Here is a 21,031-nt window from a genome sequence, read left to right on the forward strand (position 1 = left end):
GTTGTGGGCTAACAGTCTATCGTTAGTTGTGGGCTAACAGTCTATCGTTAGTTGTGGGCTAACAGTCTATCGTTAGTTGTGGGCTAACAGTCTATCGTTAGTTGTGGGCTAACAGTCTATCGTTAGTTGTGGGCTAACAGTCTATCGTTAGTTGTGGGCTAACAGTCTATCGTTAGTTGTGGGCTAACAGTCTATCGTTAGTTGTGGGCTAACAGTCTATCGTTAGTTGTGGGCTAACAGTCTATCGTTAGTTGTGGGCTAACAGTCTATCGTTAGTTGTGGGCCAACAGTCTATGGTTAGTTGTGGGCCAACAGTCTATCGTTAGTTGTGGGCCAACAGTCTATCGTTAGTTGTGGGCTAACAGTCTATCGTTAGTTGTGGGCTAACAGTCTATCGTTAGTTGTGGGCTAACAGTCTATCGTTAGTTGTGGGCTAACAGTCTATCGTTAGTTGTGGGCTAACAGTCTATTGTTAGTTGTGGGCTAACAGTCTATCGTTAGTTGTGGGCTAACAGTCTATCGTTAGTTGTGGGCTAACAGTCTATCGTTAGTTGTGGGCTAACAGTCTATCGTTAGTTGTGGGCTAACAGTCTATCGTTAGTTGTGGGCTAACAGTCTATCGTTAGTTGTGGGCTAACAGTCTATCGTTAGTTGTGGGCCAACAGTCTATCGTTAGTTGTGGGCCAACAGTCTATCGTTAGTTGTGGGCCAACAGTCTATCGTTAGTTGTGGGCCAACAGTCTATCGTTAGTTGTGGGCCAACAGTCTATCGTTAGTTGTGGGCCAACAGTCTATCGTTAGTTGTGGGCCAACAGTCTATCGTTAGTTGTGGGCCAACAGTCTATCGTTAGTTGTGGGCCAACAGTCTATCGTTAGTTGTGGGCTAACAGTCTATCGTTAGTTGTGGGCTAACAGTCTATCGTTAGTTGTGGGCTAACAGTCTATCGTTAGTTGTGGGCTAACAGTCTATCGTTAGTTGTGGGCTAACAGTCTATCGTTAGTTGTGGGCTAACAGTCTATCGTTAGTTGTGGGCTAACAGTCTATCGTTAGTTGTGGGCTAACAGTCTATCGTTAGTTGTGGGCTAACAGTCTATCGTTAGTTGTGGGCTAACAGTCTATCGTTAGTTGTGGGCTAACAGTCTATCGTTAGTTGTGGGCCAACAGTCTATCGTTAGTTGTGGGCCAACAGTCTATCGTTAGTTGTGGGCCAACAGTCTATCGTTAGTTGTGGGCCAACAGTCTATCGTTAGTTGTGGGCTAACAGTCTATCGTTAGTTGTGGGCTAACAGTCTATCGTTAGTTGTGGGCTAACAGTCTATCGTTAGTTGTGGGCTAACAGTCTATCGTTAGTTGTGGGCTAACAGTCTATCGTTAGTTGTGGGCTAACAGTCTATCGTTAGTTGTGGGCTAACAGTCTATCGTTAGTTGTGGGCTAACAGTCTATCGTTAGTTGTGGGCTAACAGTCTATCGTTAGTTGTGGGCTAACAGTCTATCGTTAGTTGTGGGCTAACAGTCTATCGTTAGTTGTGGGCCAACAGTCTATCGTTAGTTGTGGGCCAACAGTCTATCGTTAGTTGTGGGCCAACAGTCTATCGTTAGTTGTGGGCCAACAGTCTATCGTTAGTTGTGGGCCAACAGTCTATCGTTAGTTGTGGGCCAACAGTCTATCGTTAGTTGTGGGCCAACAGTCTATCGTTAGTTGTGGACCAACAGTCTATCGTTAGTTGTGGGCCAACAGTCTATCGTTAGTTGTGGGCCAACAGTCTATCGTTAGTTGTGGGCTAACAGTCTATCGTTAGTTGTGGGCTAACAGTCTATCGTTAGTTGTGGGCTAACAGTCTATCGTTAGTTGTGGGCTAACAGTCTATCGTTAGTTGTGGGCTAACAGTCTATCGTTAGTTGTGGGCTAACAGTCTATCGTTAGTTGTGGGCTAACAGTCTATCGTTAGTTGTGGGCTAACAGTCTATCGTTAGTTGTGGGCTAACAGTCTATCGTTAGTTGTGGGCTAACAGTCTATCGTTAGTTGTGGGCTAACAGTCTATCGTTAGTTGTGGGCTAACAGTCTATCGTTAGTTGTGGGCTAACAGTCTATCGTTAGTTGTGGGCTAACAGTCTATCGTTAGTTGTGGGCTAACAGTCTATCGTTAGTTGTGGGCTAACAGTCTATCGTTAGTTGTGGGCTAACAGTCTATCGTTAGTTGTGGGCTAACAGTCTATCGTTAGTTGTGGGCCAACAGTCTATGGTTAGTTGTGGGCCAACAGTCTATCGTTAGTTGTGGGCCAACAGTCTATCGTTAGTTGTGGGCTAACAGTCTATCGTTAGTTGTGGGCTAACAGTCTATCGTTAGTTGTGGGCTTTAACAGTCTATCGTTAGTTGTGGGCCAACAGTCTATCGTTAGTTGTGGGCTTTAACAGTTTTTCCTCTGATGTGGAGTTGGAGGAGGTGGTCTAATGTGTGTTCCTTAGGGGTGGGGTGGAGGCCTTAGGGGTGGGGTGGAGGCCTTAGGGGTGGGGTGGGGTGGAGGCCTTAGGGGTGGGGTGGAGGCCTTAGGGGTGGGGTGGGGTGGAGGCCTTAGGGGTGGGGTGGGGTGGAGGCCTTAGGGGTGGGGTGGAGGGCTGGAGGCCTTAGGGGTGGGGTGGAGGGCTTAGGGGTGGGGTGGAGGGCTGGAGGCCTTAGGGGTGGGGTGGAGGCCTTAGGGGTGGGGTGGAGGGCTGGAGGCCTTAGGGGTGGGGTGGAGGGCTTAGGGGTGGGGTGGAGGGCTGGAGGCCTTAGGGGTGGGGTGGAGGCCTTAGGGGTGGGGTGGAGGCCTTAGGGGTGGGGTGGAGGCCTTAGGGGTGGGGTGGGGTGGAGGCCTTAGGGGTGGGGTGGGGTGGAGGCCTTAGGGGTGGGGTGGGGTGGAGGCCTTAGGGGTGGGGTGGGGTGGAGGCCTTAGGGGTGGGGTGGGGTGGAGGCCTTAGGGGTGGGGTGGAGGCCTTAGGGGTGGGGTGGGGTGGAGGCCTGTGTTCCTCAGGGGTGGGGTGGGGTGGAGGCCTGTGTTCCTTAGGGGTGGGGTGGAGGCCTGTGTTCCTACCTTAGGGGTGGGGTGGAGGCCTGTGTTCCTACCTTAGGGGTGGGGTGGAGGCCTGTGTTCCTACCTTAGGGGTGGGGTGGAGGCCTGTGTTGGCTGCTCGGTACAGACTGGTAACTTCTCTGAAAAGTGCCAGCAGGACATACAAGGTCCGCCTCCTTGGAGGTGCAGTGCATCTCTACAACAAAACAACACACAAAGCTGAGGACAAATTCACCAAACATCTTATAAACTGAGAGAGTTAGAAATCCTTTTTTATAAAACAAACACACATACACACACAGTGGTAGTGGAGTTACACTATTACCTGACACGTCTCCTCAATCTCCTGAACACTGCCCTCTAGTACTGCTTTGGCAACAGCCTCGCGGACAGCCTGGTAGTCCTCTCCATAGACCAGATACTGGTCCATCTGGCCAACGTCTTCATTCTGCATACGAGACGATGGAAGACCCATTACTCTTGATATCTATAACATCGTCCTTGACAGTATATGGCTAGGAAATACACGTCGTTGTATCTAACCACTCAGGTCCTCTTTAGAAACACGCCTGTAAGCAATAGGAGGACAGGAAACAGGACCGACATTTTTCAATAGTTCAAAATGGGGTTGTACGAAACATTTCACGAAACCCTGTGATGTACCTGCTGCTGTATCTCTTCAGGGAAAAGCCACCTGTACTTCTCTGTATCCTTCAGCATCCTCTGGACACATTCTACACCCTGCTGGCTGCTGATGTTGCGGATCAGGTAAACCCGGTACCAGTCGTTCTTACTCTCCTCACACAGGATCTTAACAGCCCACAGGAACTCCTCGACCACATCCTGAGGGTTTTCACATTCCCCTGCACACGACACGAGGAACCGAGGACAGATCTTGGATCAGTCAGTCAAAGTGATTGCAAGTATTCCTTATAAAACATTCCTTATTAAAACAATTAGAATTCATTTTACACCAACAAAACACAATTGTAAAGCAACATGGAGCAGAATTTGTGACGCTATATTGATTTGAGTGTTTTTACCAGACTGTGTGCTATGGAGTAGGTGTGAGGCCATGTCCAGGCATAGACGGACCCTCGCGATCTGTTGCAGGTGCTCGATTGTGACCGTCTCAGCCGACTCGATGACAGAGTCCAGGAAGTGACGCAAGAACTCAGTCTCTTTCGGCAGGTAGGTCTGCTGATCTGCAGGCTTGTGGCATTCATGTGGCATTCTGTCTAACATGGAGTCCTGCACAGAAAAACAGTTATTCTATTTATTTAACCTTTATTTATCCAGAAAGTCCCGTTGAGGTTAGAAGACCCCTTTTACAAATAGGATAGTGATAGCACTCCATTGACTGAGGGTCAAATCCTGTCAGATCCTACCTCAAGGCAGTTGATGTAGAGGGCATAAAGTTCATTTTTATCCTCAGCCTCTAGAATGTTGCTCTCCTCTATCGATGTCAAATACTGCTGCAGATATTCTTTGACTTCATCAAAGCTAAAAACAAAACAAAAATAGTACATTTTCAGGCAAATGTTTGACAACATCTGAAATGTTTGACAACGTCTGAAACCAAACTGAATTGCGTTGCTGGTTACAGCAACATTGCAAAGGATACACTACATGACCAAAAGTATGTGGACATCTGCTCTTCCAACACCTCATTCCAAAATCATGGGCATTAATATGGAGTTGGTCCCCCCTTTGCTGCTATAACAGCCTCCACTCTTCTGGAAAGGCTTTCCACTAGATGTTGGAACATTGCTGCGGGGGACTTACTTCCATTCAGCCACAAGAATATTAGTGAGATCGGGCACTGATGTTGGGCGATTAGGCCTGGCTCGCAGTCGGCCTTACAATTCATCCCAAAGGTGTTCGATGGGGTTGAGGTCAGGGCTCTGTGCAGGCCAGTCAAGTTCTTCCACACCGATCTTGACAAACCATTTCTGTATGGACCTCGCTTTGTGCACGGGGGCATTGTCATGCTGAAACAGGAAAGGACCTTCCCCAAACTGTTGCCACAAAGTTGGAAGCACACAATCGTCTACGTCATTGTATGCTGTAGCGTTAAGATTTCCCTTCACTGGAACTAAGGGGCCTAGCCCAAACCATGAAAAACAGCCCATGACCATTATTCCTCCTCCACCAAACTTTGCAGTTGGCACTATGCATTCGGGCAGGTAGCGTTCTCCTGGTATCCGCCAAACCCAGATTCGTCCGTCGGACTGCCAGATGGTGAAGCGTGATTCATCACTCCAGAGAACGCGTTTCCACTGCTCCAGAGTCCAATGGCGGCGAGCTTTACACCACTCCAGCCGATGCTTGGCATTGCGCATGGTGATCTTAGGCTTGTGTGCGGCTGCTCGGCCATGGAAACCCATTTCATGAAGCTCCTGACGAACAGTTATTTTGAGGACGTTGCTTCCACTCTGTAGTGAGTGTTGCAACCGAGGACAGACGTTTTTTACGCGCTACGCGCTTCAGCACTCGGAGGTCCCGTTCTGTGAGCTTGTGTGGCCTACCACTTTGCGGCTGATCTATTGTTGCTCCTAGACGTTTCCACTTCACAATAACTGCACTTACAGTTGACCCAGGGACAGCTCTAGCAGGGCAGAAATTTTACGAACTGACTTGTTGGAAAAGTGGCATCCTATGACGGTACCACATTAAAAAGTCACTGAGCTCTTCAGTATGGGCCATTCTACTGCCAATGTTTGTCTATGGAGATTGCGTGGCGGTGTGCTCGATTTTATACACCTGTCAGTAACGGGTGTGGCTGAAATAGCCAAATCCACTAATTTGTTGTCCACATACTTTTGTATATATAGTGTATAAACGACGCTTTTGCCTGGTTCACTCACGTGTACTTGAGCAGGAGTTTGAGTATCACTGATCGCACCACAGGATTCTTGTCCAGAGACTCATCAAATGGTGAGAAATCTTTGGTGTGTATCTGACTTTGTGCTGATACAAATACAATACAATTAGAAACACTAATACAAACACTTACTGAGCCACAATCTTCCCTCCTTTCTGTTAAATAAATAGAGGAACAAACAGAATGTAAACTCTATATTTTGGGCTAGTGTGTTTGAGTGTGTTTGGGGGGGGGGGTACCTCTGATGAGTGGGATCGGTTCTGTCTCAACCATGAGGAAGGACAACAGGTGTAGGACGACACCCTTTGATGGGGGGATGTTGTCCTTGAAGCACACAGTAGTGACGAGGTCTATGAAAAACGCATTGCAACTCTGCCTGAACCGGGCGTTTAGGGTGATGCGAGCTCTGCAGAACCATAGTAGACAGATTAAGACAGTCACTGGGAAAGACATTTCCTTTGTCATGGTCTCAGTGTCCAGATTAAAAAGGGTAAAACACACCCACCTTACGTCCTCAGACACTTTGACCTGGAAGTCATCTGGGAGTTCGTGTTTGCATACGGGGCAGTACATTTGGCCTGTGTTGAGACATCCTCTGACACAGGTCAGACAGAACATGTGGTGACAGGGCAGGTCTACAGGGTCATGGGGTTCCCCCATGCACACACGGCACTGGAAACCAAACCTAAGAAAAAAAATTAACTGCCGTTATTAACATCAAATTCTGTATATCAGCCACAGCAAATAATGTAGACATATAATATGAATAGCGTTTTACACTAAATAAATTATAACAAATAGACCTACTTCCAAATCAGATCACTTGCTCTTTGCTTGCAAGTCTTCAGTACTGTGATGATGGCCGCAAAGGGTTCCTCCGATTTTACGTCTGAGTTTTTTGCCAGAATCTTCCACACGAGAGAAAATTTGCAGTCACATAGATTAGTTAAAATGAAACGATGAGTTCGGTACTTTACAACATAATGTTGGACGGTTCTTTACCCTGAAAGTAGTCTATGAGCCAGGAGAAACTGTAATTCATGGTTAGGATACAGCTACAAACACAGCTACAAAAAGGTGCTAACTTTAGCCATAGCTAGCTTTAGCAATCCATGGGAGTGCTGAGGGCAACCGTGCAACGTTCTGTTCCAAACCACCTTTAATTAACGTCCAACCAATTCAGTTGATTTCAGTTGTTCTGGCCACGAAATGTAAAAAAAAATTACAAAGTTGTCGCCCATTACTCCCATTGATTTTTAGCTAGTGGTGTCAAAAGTTAACTGAAGTTTCAGGGTAAGGAACCCTTTAAACATTCACTTGTAAAATACAGAATTTATCCTTTAAGCACAAAGTTCAATGCAATACGTTAACATAGTTCAAGAGCTCAGGTTTACATAATTATATACATAGTTTAAGTCTGACGCTAAACCTGAAATATGGGATGGAAATAAATAATGTATAAAGAAACACAAACACAGAAATATAAAACGTCATTGGTAGCATGTTGACTTAAACAACAAAAATATACTATTAAACTCACTTTGCCTAAGGTACGAGTGTGATCAAGGACCAGAGACTTGAGCTCCCTCTCCTCAAATTCAAAGCCTAGCAGCATGTGTTCCACAAACAGAGAGATGATGCAGATGCGGTTCCAATCATTACTAAAAACACAAAACAAACAAGGAGAAATCTTTACTCATTCTGGAGGAATTAAGCTACTGTAATAAAATATGATCAAATACAGACTTAAACAATTACTAGCTTGTGTATATATATAAATATAAATAAAAGCAGTCAAAAGTTTGGACACACCTACTCATTCAAGGGTTTTTCTTTATTTTTACTATTTTCTACATTGTAGAATAATAGTGAAGACATCAAAACTATGAAATAACACATATGGAATCATGTAGTAACCAAAAATGTGTTAAACAAATCAAAATACATTTTATATTTGAGATTCTTCAAAGTAGCCACCCTTTGCCTTGATGACAGCTTTGTACACTCTTGGCATTCTCTCAACCAGCTTCATGAGGTAGTCACCTGGAATCCATTTCAAATAACAGGTGTGCCTTGTTAAAAGTTCATTTGCGGAATTTCTTTCCTTCTTAATGCTTTTGAGCCAATCAGTTGTGTTGTGACAAGGTGGGGGGGGGGGGGGGGGGGGGGGGTTGGGTATACAGAAGATAGCCCTATTTGGTAAAAGACCAAGTCCATATTATGGTAAGAACAGCTCAAATAAGCAAAGAGAAACCACAGTCCATCATTACTTTAAGACATGAAGGTCAGTCAATGCGGAACATTTCAAGAACTTTGAACGTTTCTTAAAGTGCAGTCGCACAACCATCAAGCGCTATGATGAAACTGGCTATCATGAGGACCGCCACAGGAAAGGAAGACCCAGAGTTACCTCTGCTGCAGAGGATAAATTAATTAGAGTTAATTGCACCTCAGATTGCAGCCCAAATAAATGCTTCACAGAGTTCAAGTAACAGACACATCTCAACATCAACTGTTCAGAGGAGACCGCGTGAATCAGGCCTTCATGGTTGAATTGCTGCAAAGAAACCACTACTAAAGGACACCAATAAGAAGAAAAGACTTGCTTGAGCCACGAAACACAAGCAATTGACATTAGACCGGTGGAAATCTGTCCTTTGGTCTGATGAGTCCAAATTTGAGATTCTTGGTACCAACCGCCGTGTCTTTGTGAGACGCAGAGTAGGTGAACGGATGATCTCCGCATGTGTAGTTCCCACTGTGAAGCATGGAGGAGGAGGTGTCATGGTGTGGGGGTGCTTTGCTGTTGACACTGTCTGTGATTTATTTAGAATTCAAGGCACACTTAACCAGCATGGCTACCACAGCATTCTGCAGCGATACGCCATCCCATCTGGTTTGCACTTAGTGGGACTAGAATTTGTTTTTCAACAGGACAATGACCCAAAACACACCTCCAGGCTGTGTAAGGGCTATTTGACCAAGAAGGAGAGTGATGGAGTGCTGCATCAGATGACCTGGCCTCCACAATCACCTGACCTCAACCCAATTGAGATGGTTTGGGATCAGTTGGACCGCAGAGTCAAGGAAAAGCAGCCAACAAGTGCTCAGCATATGTGGGAACTCCTTCAAGACTGTTGGAAAAGCATTCCTCATGAAGCTGGTTGAGAGAATGCCAAGAAAGTGCAAAGTATCCATACTTCCGCCCTTATAATAATAATGGTGGTAAAAACTCAAGCTTTACTACTTTATTCCAACATGTGTGGAATTCTGAACTTTCTTCACCTCTTTCGCAATGCATATTGACTTTCTTTAAAAAAGTCAAATAAAGAGAAATAAAGAAAGTCAAAATGGCCCTCTGTAGTCTTTTCAAAGGGACATTTCCCTCACCGGATGTAGTCAAACCGTTCCCGGCTCCTCTCTCCATACTGCTTCAGGCTTCCCTGGGAGCAGATCAGCTCCATAGACGCCTGCAGTCCTTTCACCTGCTTCAGCCAGTCCTGGCACTGGGCATCAGAGTCCAATGCAAGCGGCTCCAGGAGCTCAACACAGGCAACTGCTGCATAAACATCCAGAACCTGGAGTGTGGCAGAAACATGGCATCCAGTGAGGGGGAAAAAAGTATTTGATCCCCTGCTGATTTTGTACGTTTGCCCACTGACAAAGAAAATGATCAGTCTATAATTTTAATGGTAGGTTTATTTGAACATGTGAGAAACAAAAAAAATCCAGAAAAAACGCATGTCAAAAATGTTATAAATTGATTCGCATTTTAATGAGGGAAATAAGTATTTGACCCCCTCTCAATCAGAAAGATTTCTGGCTCCCAGGTGTCTTTTATACAGGTAACGAGCTGAGATTAGGAGCACACTCTTAAAGGGAGTACATGCCCGTCTAAAGTTTGCCAATGAACATCTGAATGATTCAGAGGAGAACTGGGTGAAAGTGTTGTGGTCAGATGAGACCAAAATGGAGCTCTTTGGCATCAACTTAACTCGCCGTGTTTGCAGGAGGAGGAATGCTGCCTATGACCCCAAGAACACCATCCCCACCGTCAAACATGGAGGTGGAAACATTATGCTTTGGGGGTGTTTTTCTGCTAAGGGGACAGGACAACTTCACCGCATCAAAGGGACCATGTACCGTCAAATCTTGGGTGAGAACCTCCTTCCCTCAGCCAGGGCATTGAAAATGGGTCGTGGATGGGTATTCTAGCATGACAATGACCCAAAACACACGGCCAAGGCAACAAAAGAGTGGCTCATGAAGAAGCACATTAAGGTCCTGGAGTGGCTTAGCCAGTCTCCAGACCTTAATCCCATAGAAAATCTGTGGAGGGAGCTGAAAGTTTGAAACCTTAATGACTTGGAGAATATCTGCAAAGAGGAGTGGGACAAAATCCCTCCTGAGATGTGTGCAAACCTGGTGGCCAACTACAAGAAACGTCTGACCTCTATGATTGCCAACAAGGGTTTTGCCACCAAGTACTAAGTCATGTTTTGCAGAGGGGTCAAATACTTATTTCCCTCATTAAAATGCAAATCAATTTATAACATTTTTGACATGCGTTTTTCTGGATTTTTTTGTTGTTATTCTGTCTCTCACTGTTCAAATAAACCTACCATTAAAATTATAGACTGATCATTTCTTTGTCAGTGGGCAAACGTACAAAATCAGCAGGGGTTCAAATACTTTTTTCCCTCACTATAGTTACTGGCATGGTTACTATGACGTTTCTATCAGCATGTTGGCAGCCTCATTTCAATACAGTATGTACTGTACATTACCTGGTAAAAGTTCAACTACCATCATACATTCATATATACTGTATGTTCAACTACTATCATACACTCATATAAACTCTATACACAAACATTTGGCACATCAAAAAAAAACGTGATTTCTCATAACTAAATGCGGCAAATATATGCACTTACCAACTCTGGACTGTCCTTCACTAGTGTGATTTTCTGCAAGTGAGGAACCACCTGTGGTTGCAGGGACATCATCCTGGTGAGGTTGTGCAGACGGGTACGGTACATGTTGTAGGCAGAGTGGATCAGGGGCAGGGAGGGAATCTCTTCACTTGGAGCTTTTCGTCGTCTCTGGAGCTCATTCACACAGCAGTTCAGGGCTTCACACAGATGCTGGGAAAATAGTGTTACATATATTCATTAGGATCACCTAATATTATGACTGTAAATAGAAATGGAGACTATTGTTTTACTATTTGTGTGTATTGAAAACATGATGATGTTGCAAAGGCATACCTTTAACTCCCCATCTGAAGCCACTTTCATCGTCATGGCAATGAAGTCCTGCAGGTATCTTTGGAAAAATTCCCTCTGCAGTTTCTCATCCACTGTAGCCAGATACTGACCAAGGGGGATTTTCTGAAAGAACGCCTCGACCCGTCCTTCCAATAAAAAATTATAAAAGATTATGAGGTTATACAATGAGAATTATGCAACTAAAATACTGTTAAGTAGTCCGTCCACATGAGAATTAAGAAATACACCTTTGCGAATCATTTCTCACATTTCTATGAACTATACAATTATAATCTAACTGTATCGTTCATTTAAAATATATATATATAAATTAAAGGCATTCAATGATTTACTTCCGTATTGCATCACTAGTTCATCCAGGATATCTCTGATCCTCCAACTGAAGGGCATAGTGCAGCACATGGTCCTCTTAGCTGTGACATGGCTCTGCACCAGGATGGTCTTAGAGTCAGAACTGTGGGAAATGGGGAGTTTGTTAGCTGTGACATGGCTCTGCACCAGGATGGTCTTAGAGTCAGAACTGTGGGAAATGGGGAGTTTGTTAGCTGTGACATGGCTCTGCACCAGGATGGTCTTAGAGTCAGAACTGTGGGAAATGGGGAGTTTGTTAGCAGTGAGCATCTGCAGCACCCCCATCCTTTTTTTACGCTGCTGCTACTCTGTTAATTATTTATGCATAGTCACTTTAACTCTACCCACATGTACATATTACTTCAACTACCTCAACTAGCCGGTGCCCCCCGCACATTGACTCTGCACCGGTACCCCCCTGTATATATAGCCTCCCTACTGTCACTTTATTTTACTTCTGCTCTTTTTTTTTCTCAACACTTTTTTTGTTGTTGTTTTATTTTTACTTTTTTTTTGTTAAAAATAAATGCACTGTTGGTTAAGGGGTGTAAGTAAGCATTTCACTGTGATGTCTGCACCTGTTGTATTCGGCGCATGTGACCAATACAATTTGATTTGATTTGATCTACCTGTTCCACTGAGACATAACACAAAACCTTACTCCATGCAGTCCAGTCGTTTCTTATTCCAGTATGTGTATCATCACACATAAAATCACTCACTTGGGATCCACATTAGGAATATCAAGCATCTCGTTACTGCCAAATATCTTCAGCCACAGGTTCCGGACTTCCTTCCCACTGTTGCGGTCCAGCAGGAGGTCCAGATTACAGTCCCTGTCGATGACCGAGACCAACTGGGCCAAGAGGGGTGTGACCACTGCTTTGATTCTCTTCCACAGAGTTTGTCTGTGGAACAAACACAGTATGGACTGACTATACTTCCGAAACGATGACAAAACCAAATAACCATTTTGAAAATGAATGAAATGATAGATTTTTTTTCCGTATGCAGAGTAGTGCAGCATCGTTGATTAACGTACGTGAAGGTTCCCCCCTCCTGAAGAGCATCGATGTTGGACGCCTCCGTTAACACCCAGTTCTTGGGGGAGGGGATGTTTCGCTCACGGTTCTCCAGTAGAGAGTGAAGACGGCTTCTCAGGGTTGTCAGGAATGCAGCTTAAGGGCACAATACAGAGATCAAGCATATAAACTCATGTAAAAGACAGTTACCTTTAGCTACTGTATTCGCTTGCTGTTACGATCTGAGATAAGTGTTCGTCTCAGACGTTCTATTTTTCGATCTAGAGCCCCTTTCTAATGAAATGGTCGGGTAAGCCCACATGAAAAAGTACTATAGTATATTATGGTATAAATACTATAGTATTCGCTATAGTGTTTTTGCAGATTTTACTGTAGTATTAACTGTAGTATACTGCAGTATTTACAGCTAACTATAGTATAAATTACTGTAGTAAAAAATGTATGCACGCATGACTGTAAGTCGCTTTGGATAAAAGCGTCTGCTAAATGGCATATTATTATTATTATTATATTATTAAAAGAAAACGGTAGTATATACTATAGTATTGAATGTAGTGTTTTTGCGGATTGTAGTATACTGTAGTATTTACTATAGTGTTTTTGTTGTATTATCTAATGAAAGGGTCCAGGTAAGCCCACAATAAAAGGTACTATGGCATAAATACTATAGTATTCTCTGTTGTGTTTTTGCTTACTTTACTGTAGTATTTACAGTTAACTATAGTATAAATACTGTAGTAAAAGAAAACTGTAGTATATACTAAAGTAATTAATGTAGCATTTTTGCGGATTGTAGTATACTGTCATATTTGCTGTAGTGCTTTTGCGGACTGTAATATTCTGTAGTGTTTTTGCAAACATCAAGGAAGTATTTACTATAGTGTTTTTGTTTTATCATCTTTGACATATTTACATTTTACATTTACGTCATTTAGCAGACGCTCTTATCCAGAGCGACTTACAAATTGGTGCATTCACCTTATGATAGCCAGTGGGACAACCACTTTACAATTATTAATTATTTTTCTTTGTATTTTTTTGTTGTTGTGTGTTTTTGCGGACTGTAGTGTTTTTGCGGACATTACTGTACTATTTACTTCTGTGTTTTTTGGTGTGGAAAATCATGTAGTATTTACTATAGTATTCTACAGTATACTACAACATTCTATAGTAAGTACTACACATTATCAAGGGCTCCTACAGTGTGTAGTATAGTGTTCTACATTATACCACAGCATTGTTGAATACTTGTTTTTGATTGGCTAGAAGGGCATTCAAGAATGGGCATTAAAACCAGATAATGGACAGTTGGAAAACATATTGGGACACCTTGCGATCATGACGCAATATCCACCTACACACGCAGACCGTACTTGCTACAAAGTTACAGAAAGCTAAACCAACAGCCACACAAACCAAAATTGGATACATTGCAAACACAGGTCCAACAAGGAAAAACTCTGCTAGTTATCTACTTTTTTTGGAGCATCTGATGACCTAACGTGGTGAGTGATGAACATTAATTTATCTTGTCCCTACTGTTGCAGTCATGACGCAAGTGGCGCTATGCTGTCAAATCCTCCCACATGTTTCTAGTTTGACCAGCTGTTTTAAGCAACTGATATTTACAGGTTCACTAGCAACAAACGATTTAGCTAGCTTCTAGCCTAGTGTTTGATATGCAATGCGATCTCCTTGTAAAGAACAGTGTTGTGTGTCCTGACGAGAAGGCAAACTTTTCTAGCTATGCCAGGCAAAAATCGGGCATCATCAGATTGTTATGGATGTATCCAAATGAATGTCAATAGAAAACAGCTTAAATAAATGCAAATGCAGCTACTTTGCTGTTATTCTATGTGGGGCGGCAGGTACCTTAGTAGCTAAGAGCGTTGTGCCAGTAACCGAAAGGTTGCTGGTTCTAATCCCCGAGCCGACTAGGTGAAAAATCTGTCGATGTGCCCTTGAGCAAGGCACTTAACCCAAATTGCTCCTGTAAGTCGCTCTGGATAAGAGCGTCTGCTAAATGACTAAAATGTAAATGTAAATTCTGGCAGCAGAGGTTGTAAATGTGTTAGCCGTAGCCATTTGGCTAGCTAGCAAAAAAGGATAAGAACTTTGCCAGTGAGCATGGCAACGGAACACATATAGAACGAACAACTGGCCACGCCCATAAATATCAAACAAACGACTGGGTCGCATCTCTAGCAACCGAAAGTATGAATTCGCTTTTATAAACATTCAAATATCAATATATATTTTTTTGTTTCTTAAATGTGTGCTTTAGTATTCTGTTCTTTGGCAACCGTGGTATTAGCGGGATAAACGACCTCCTTTCTATACCTATTAACTTGAAAAAAAAACAGACATTGCAAAGGGACTCGTCTCCGCCTTGTCCCGCTGCGTCGTCCATTATCTCCAAGGTAATGTACAGAACGTTGGCGTTTATCCCTTACACATACTACAACATTCTATAGTAAGAACTACAGGATGGAGGGATACTACAGTGTGTCGTAATACTGTTCCAGTTTATTACAGAATTCTACAGCAAGTACTGTAGTATTTTATAGTGAACTGTAGTGAGAGGGTTCTAGGTCTTGTCTTTAACCTCTGAAACTACATTATAAACTGGGTGGTTTAAGCCCTGAATGCTGATTGGCTGAAAGCTGTGGTATATCAGACCGTATACCACGGGTATGACAAAACATTTATTTTAACTACTCTAATTACATTGGTAACCAGTTTATAATAGCAATAAGGCACCTCGGGGGTTTGTGATATATGGCCAATATACCACGGCTAAGGATATTGCGTCGTGCTTAAGAACAGCCCTTAGCCGTGGTATATTGGCCATATACCACACCCCCCATCGGGCCTTATTGCTTAAGTAACACACTGGAAATATTGTGGGTTAGTAACCTTTCAGGTCCTCGCTATCGTCCAGAAGTGTTAGCAGGAGCTCCACCCTCCTGGTGCTAAGAGCTCCACTGTCCTCCTGATCTCTGAGCATGCTCACTGCACTCTGCACACAGCTTCGCACCAGATTTGTGACATCAAACTCAGCCTAAAACAACAACATCCTCACATGAATAACACACCCATACCTTGTTAGGTTTACAGATGCCAGAAGCGCCTGCATGTCATAATTAAGAACTGCAATATAAAAACCTGTTTACAATATGTAGTATACGAGTATATAATACTTACAGAGTGCTCTGCCGCATGTGCCTCGATGTCTGTGTCATCTGTTTGCATTGCTGGAACAAGAAAGAAAACTATGAAAAAAAACGAATTATCAAGGATTATTTACAGTTAATTCCCAACTATGGCATCTGTGCTACTGAGCATAATAGCAGTGACTATGTTGTGGGCAGAGCATGTCACTTGCAACGAAAGGGTCGTGGTTTCTCTTCCCGCTGAGGCTACCCATAAAAATGGTATGTAAGTCATTTTGGATATTTATCATTTATAAGACAAGTAAAATGTACCCTCGGGCGGCTCCTCAATTTTCTCAAAAAGCTGGCTGATGGGTAGGTTTCTCAAGGACTGGACATCTGATACAAACTCTTTGGATTTTCTAAGATCGTCAATGTGAACTGATTTCCAGGGTCCTGTGCAAAGAAAAATAGGATGGAAATTGCATACCGGTAAATATTAAAGAAAAGAGAAACCGCCACACTGCACTGCCTTGAGACCGATACGTAAAGCTTAATAAAGAACAGTGATACTAGCGAGAGCAGTGTGCTGCTTTCTCTTTTCTTTCATGTTATTCAATTGTTACCGTGCAAAAAAAAATGATTAAATCAGCCTGTTGTATAGCATTTAACATAACTCACCTCCATGAAATCCAGCATAGGAGGTTCCACCTTCAATTCGGGGCAGTTTGGTAACAAAGTACACAAACACCCTTCCGTTGTCACCATCTGCTTTTGGTTTGTTTATTTCATTTATGGATGAATATCTGAGGAGATACAAAGATCAAACATATAAAAAAAATAAAAAAAAGTCAAACAATACAACAGTATAACCTAATACTTCAGTTTAGAACCTAATACAATAGTTGTGATGACAAATCTTAAATGAGAATCACTCACTTGGCAGATGCCAGAATGTTCATGCTCTGGGAACCCTCATCATAGTCTGTTTGGATGATGAGGACTTTGTCGGCAGATGTGGAGTCAATAAATTGCCTACAGAGAACACAGTTATTTTCCTAATCCTATAATCATTCTTATGAATGCTCTACAAGGTTACACACACACCCACAAATGATACAATTAGGGTTGCAAAATCCTGGTTGGAAAATTCCTAGAATCAGAGGGGAATAAGCAGGAAATCTAGGAATCTTCCAACCGGGGGATTTCTGGAAAACCTGGACATTTTGGGAAAGTAATTGGAATTGTGCAACCCCTATACACAACTGAGCTTTTGTTCACATTTTTTAAGCAGACCTGATTTCTTTGAGGAAGGAGTGCTCTGTGTCAAACTGTTGCAGTGAGAGTAGCTTGACGTTGCAACGCTCTGTGATGTTCTGTAACTGATGGATATCTGCTGCTGTCAATAGCCGGGAAAATGTTGTGACCTTTAAAAAGAGCAAAAAAGATTTATGAGCTATATAAGATGCATTCTATTCAAGGTATATTCTTAAAAAGATAAGATTCACGTGAATTACCTCTGTAAAGTGGTAATTCCTCCATTCCTCCTTTTGTGTGTGAGAGGCAATGAAGTCTGCCAGGGAATGATGATTCTGCTCCTCAAAATAGATTTGCGTCAGGTTCTCGGTCTCAACATCAGATAATTTAGTCCCGTCAAGCCGAATGACAGAATCTGGAGTTGCACAGTTCAGCATGATGAGCTTGGCTTCATCCAGGACTCTGCTCTGAGAGTCAGATTCGTCAGACTCGGTTTTCATCTTCTCTGTCACTTGCAGGACCACAGAGGAGCATGTGTCTGAGTGGTAGCCAATGAAGACATCATGTGGCAGGTAGCGGTTTGTCTTGGACTGCTGACTTTTCAAGGAGAGAAACTGTTTGACCCATTCCTGTAGTTGTTTGACAATCTCCTTCTGGTCATTCTTGAGGACAGTGTTGATGTCCAGGTAGTGCTTTTCCAGCCGGTTTATCAGGGGAATCGGGAACTGCTTGTAGACCACCTCTTTCTCTTCAATGACAATTAGACGGAAGTCTTTGTGAACTCTGCACTTCACACGATGGGTTCCCAATCCAAGATCGACATACTTCTGACCCCCAAGTGAAACATAGTATTGGTTGAGAGCGTCGTAGAGACTTTCGTACAGATTCTGAAGGTTCAGAAGCACAACAGTCTGGCCAGTTTCCATGCAGATCTTCACTCGGTTGATATTTCTGCAGATCTGAGTGTACTCTTGATCCTTTGGGAAGCTGGAACCAAAGATGATCTCTGGATGGTTGTGATCTGAGAAGAATGTCTGCTGGAGAATCTGGAGGGCTGCATAGTTTTTGGTGAGGACAAGGAGATATCGACACTCCTCATCTTGGCAAATGGAAACAATGTTTTGTTTCACCAGATCAATAGTGCTGATGCCATCCAAATCAGGTTGAATGGATTGGCCCGGCAGCTCTTTGGTGAATATACGCACTGCGTCCACATCATCTCTTCCACTGAAGTTCCTTAGGACTGCTTCAATGATTTGAACTGTACTGGGGCTCTGCTTAGAGACCTTGGTGATGGCGAACATCATCTTCACCAGACTGTAGTAATCTCGTAGACCGAAAAACCCTTTTCCTTTCTTGCAAGTTGTCATGTACGCTTGGGAGAAAGCTTTGAAGAGGTGCTTAACCTTCTCCAGAATCATCTTGTCAGACGAGCATATGCCTTTCGCGCTCTCGAGTAGCTCATTTTGGTCCGGGTCACCACGGGACACAAAGAGGCCTCTGTTCATCTTGGCAGGGTCCAAAGCCCAATTGGAGATGCCAATGAATCCAACTCTCTTATGAGGCAGTGGCTCGTCATCAATGCAGCCTTCCTCCAGTAAAGGGTGCAATGTTTTCAGAGGCATTTTTGGGGAGTCCTCTGCCAGTCCAATTTCATCTAGCACAACAACGGAGATGTACTCCTCCAAATTCTTGCTCTCTTGGAAGCGGGCACATTGTCTGAAAGTGTTGATGATGCCCTCTGGCGTGGAGTGAGGGCTGCACTGAAAGGACACCATGTGAATCTGTTTCAGTCTTTTGTACAGCTCAGAATGTGCAGCTTGGCCCTGCATGGCATCTGCAACCAAAGTTTTGGACAGAGATTTGGAGCTCCCAGGCTTGCCAACCAAAAACAGGGGGATTCGTAACTCGATACAGATCACCATCATGAAGACATTCTCTTTCAAAGCCTTGTTTCTTGCTATTGTCTCTCCCATTGGGACACCGCTTAGGAGAAGGTCCTGCATGACTGAGATCTCCTGCTTCATCTTCTTTGGGGTGACTTGGGGAAGGAATTTGCAGATTGCGGTCTGGTATTCACCTTTTCTTTCTAGACAGGCTTGATAACATACACCAACAGCCATCAACAGTGACCAATCAACTGGATCACTGGCAGGTGAGTGTAGCTGGTCACTCCTGCTCCTCTCCTCCTGGGGTTGTTTCTGGAGGAATGCCTTTAACTCATCCTGAAACAGCGAGTGGTTGTTGTAGAACCACACAAATACTTGCATGCAGCGCTCCACGTCCCTGAGACTGACAAAGCTGCATTCATCTTTCCTCTCCCTCATAAATGTCTGCGATGACGACAGCACATCAGTGATCATCCTGATGGATCCTTTGTTGATTGAATTTGTTTCCACAACTCTCTGCACAATCTGCTGGATGTACATTTTCTCTGTGTGGTCACTGAGTTGCCCAAAGTCCCACACCAGAGGGATCATGCTCGGGGGCAACACTTGGACCCTATACACCAGCTGGCGAAGAGGGATGGATCCAAGTCTTTCTTCAGTCTCTTCAGCTCGGACCCTGTACCCCAAACCAGCTGCCTCCAGCCTCTTGATCATCTCATCTGTGTGTTTCCTGTAAGGATTGCATGCAGCAATGATTTGCAGGCCAGTTTGGGAGCTGAGTTGTTGTCCTTGCACAGTGTTGTCACACAGGATCTCCTTAATGCTGCTTATTGCTTCAGTGGTATTAGCTTCATCGAGGAAAAGAACAGAATCAAAATCATGTTCCTCTTTATTGGCAACCGCAATCTTCTCTGCCTCCCGCACCTTGTTGTAGATCATGTCAGACGTAGTTCCACCGTGAACTTTGACGAGTTTCATGTTCTCCGTGGGCGCCCCACTCCTTCTCAACTCACACAGGAACTTGATGAGCCGTGTCTTCCCACAGCCAGTCTCCCCCATTATGATGACTGGAATGCCACACCTGAACCTCATGTGGATGGCCATCATCTTCAGTATGTTGTCGGTGGTGAGCTCATATGTTGTATCAGGGTCTGTTGGCCACTTGATCCCCAGCACACTACATAGACGCTCAATCTTATCTGCTCGAGAAAGTTGGTCATAGTCGATGTTAAAGGGAACTCTTTGATGTCTGAGGCCATTGTACAGGTCTTTGGTCATGATGTTTCTCTTGATCACCACATTTGTTGATGGATTAATGGCATCAACCCCATTTTGCTCATTCTCCCGTAGGTGAAATCCAATGAAGGTCATGGACGCATGGTCATCATTGAAAAATATGTATGGATGCGGTTCTGATTCCCATCTCTTTCTGATGAGGAACGGGGCTAGATCTATTTCGTTGAGTCCATTGTCCATCGGCTGCCTCCCATGGCTCTGGTCAGCGATGCAGAGAGATGGAGTGGCAAAGTCCTTGGCCATCAAGATCATGAAGTCAACCACAAAGTTTCGGAATCCCCTAAGAGTGTCTCCAACAAACTCAAAGTTGCAGAAATCAGATGTCTCACAGTCTAGCAACTGAAGATTGAGAAATCCGGCAAAGTTCCTCAGTTCTGCCCAGGATGGATCAATTATACCACAGTAGATGAAGAGCATTTGAAGGCACTCTGCATGAGTTCCTTCAACTCTTTTGTAGTTGAAGCTGTCAAGATTCTCACCCCTATGGAAACGTGTTAGATACTGGTATGGTCTTTGAAAGGCCTCACTCCTGAAACACTGGTCATCCATGAGTGGGTCCTCAGTGTCCAGCACCGGATCATCTCCAGTTCTCGCTTCCAACCCCATAACGTCTTTTGGTGGACGGCAGAAGACCTTAGGAAAGACCTCAAAGAGAGGAAAGTGTCCCTTTGGATCCTAAACAGACACATTTAAGATTACGATTAATATTATTAATATATCATATATATAATATATATTTATATAATATTAACCATATGAAGTATTTTGACAAACAATACCTCCACGATTAAAATGGGATGTCCAACAGAAAAAG

At 43.7% G+C, this 21,031-nt stretch overlaps 1 protein-coding gene across 1 annotated transcript in view; it reads right to left on the reverse strand.

Annotated features, from left to right (window-relative positions):
- The window catches only part of LOC311146609 (E3 ubiquitin-protein ligase rnf213-alpha-like), a 64,097-nt gene that overhangs the window by 13,755 nt on the left and 29,311 nt on the right, over nucleotides 1-21,031 (reverse strand). The window contains 23 exon segments of the mRNA XM_084183138.1: nucleotides 3,140-3,250; nucleotides 3,380-3,502; nucleotides 3,718-3,917; nucleotides 4,098-4,305; nucleotides 4,443-4,557; nucleotides 5,922-6,024; nucleotides 6,178-6,344; nucleotides 6,444-6,623; nucleotides 6,746-6,846; nucleotides 7,479-7,599; nucleotides 9,329-9,516; nucleotides 10,876-11,085; nucleotides 11,209-11,354; nucleotides 11,562-11,683; nucleotides 12,303-12,488; nucleotides 12,623-12,758; nucleotides 15,540-15,684; nucleotides 15,828-15,877; nucleotides 16,109-16,231; nucleotides 16,457-16,581; nucleotides 16,715-16,810; nucleotides 17,072-17,202; nucleotides 17,293-20,892. Coding sequence (XP_084039264.1) covers nucleotides 3,140-3,250; nucleotides 3,380-3,502; nucleotides 3,718-3,917; nucleotides 4,098-4,305; nucleotides 4,443-4,557; nucleotides 5,922-6,024; nucleotides 6,178-6,344; nucleotides 6,444-6,623; nucleotides 6,746-6,846; nucleotides 7,479-7,599; nucleotides 9,329-9,516; nucleotides 10,876-11,085; nucleotides 11,209-11,354; nucleotides 11,562-11,683; nucleotides 12,303-12,488; nucleotides 12,623-12,758; nucleotides 15,540-15,684; nucleotides 15,828-15,877; nucleotides 16,109-16,231; nucleotides 16,457-16,581; nucleotides 16,715-16,810; nucleotides 17,072-17,202; nucleotides 17,293-20,892 — 6,687 coding nt within the window.

The sequence above is a fragment of the Coregonus lavaretus genome, assembly GCF_964263955.1.
Source record: "Coregonus lavaretus genome assembly, chromosome: 19".
In the NCBI taxonomy this organism is placed as follows: Eukaryota; Metazoa; Chordata; class Actinopteri; order Salmoniformes; family Salmonidae; genus Coregonus; species Coregonus lavaretus.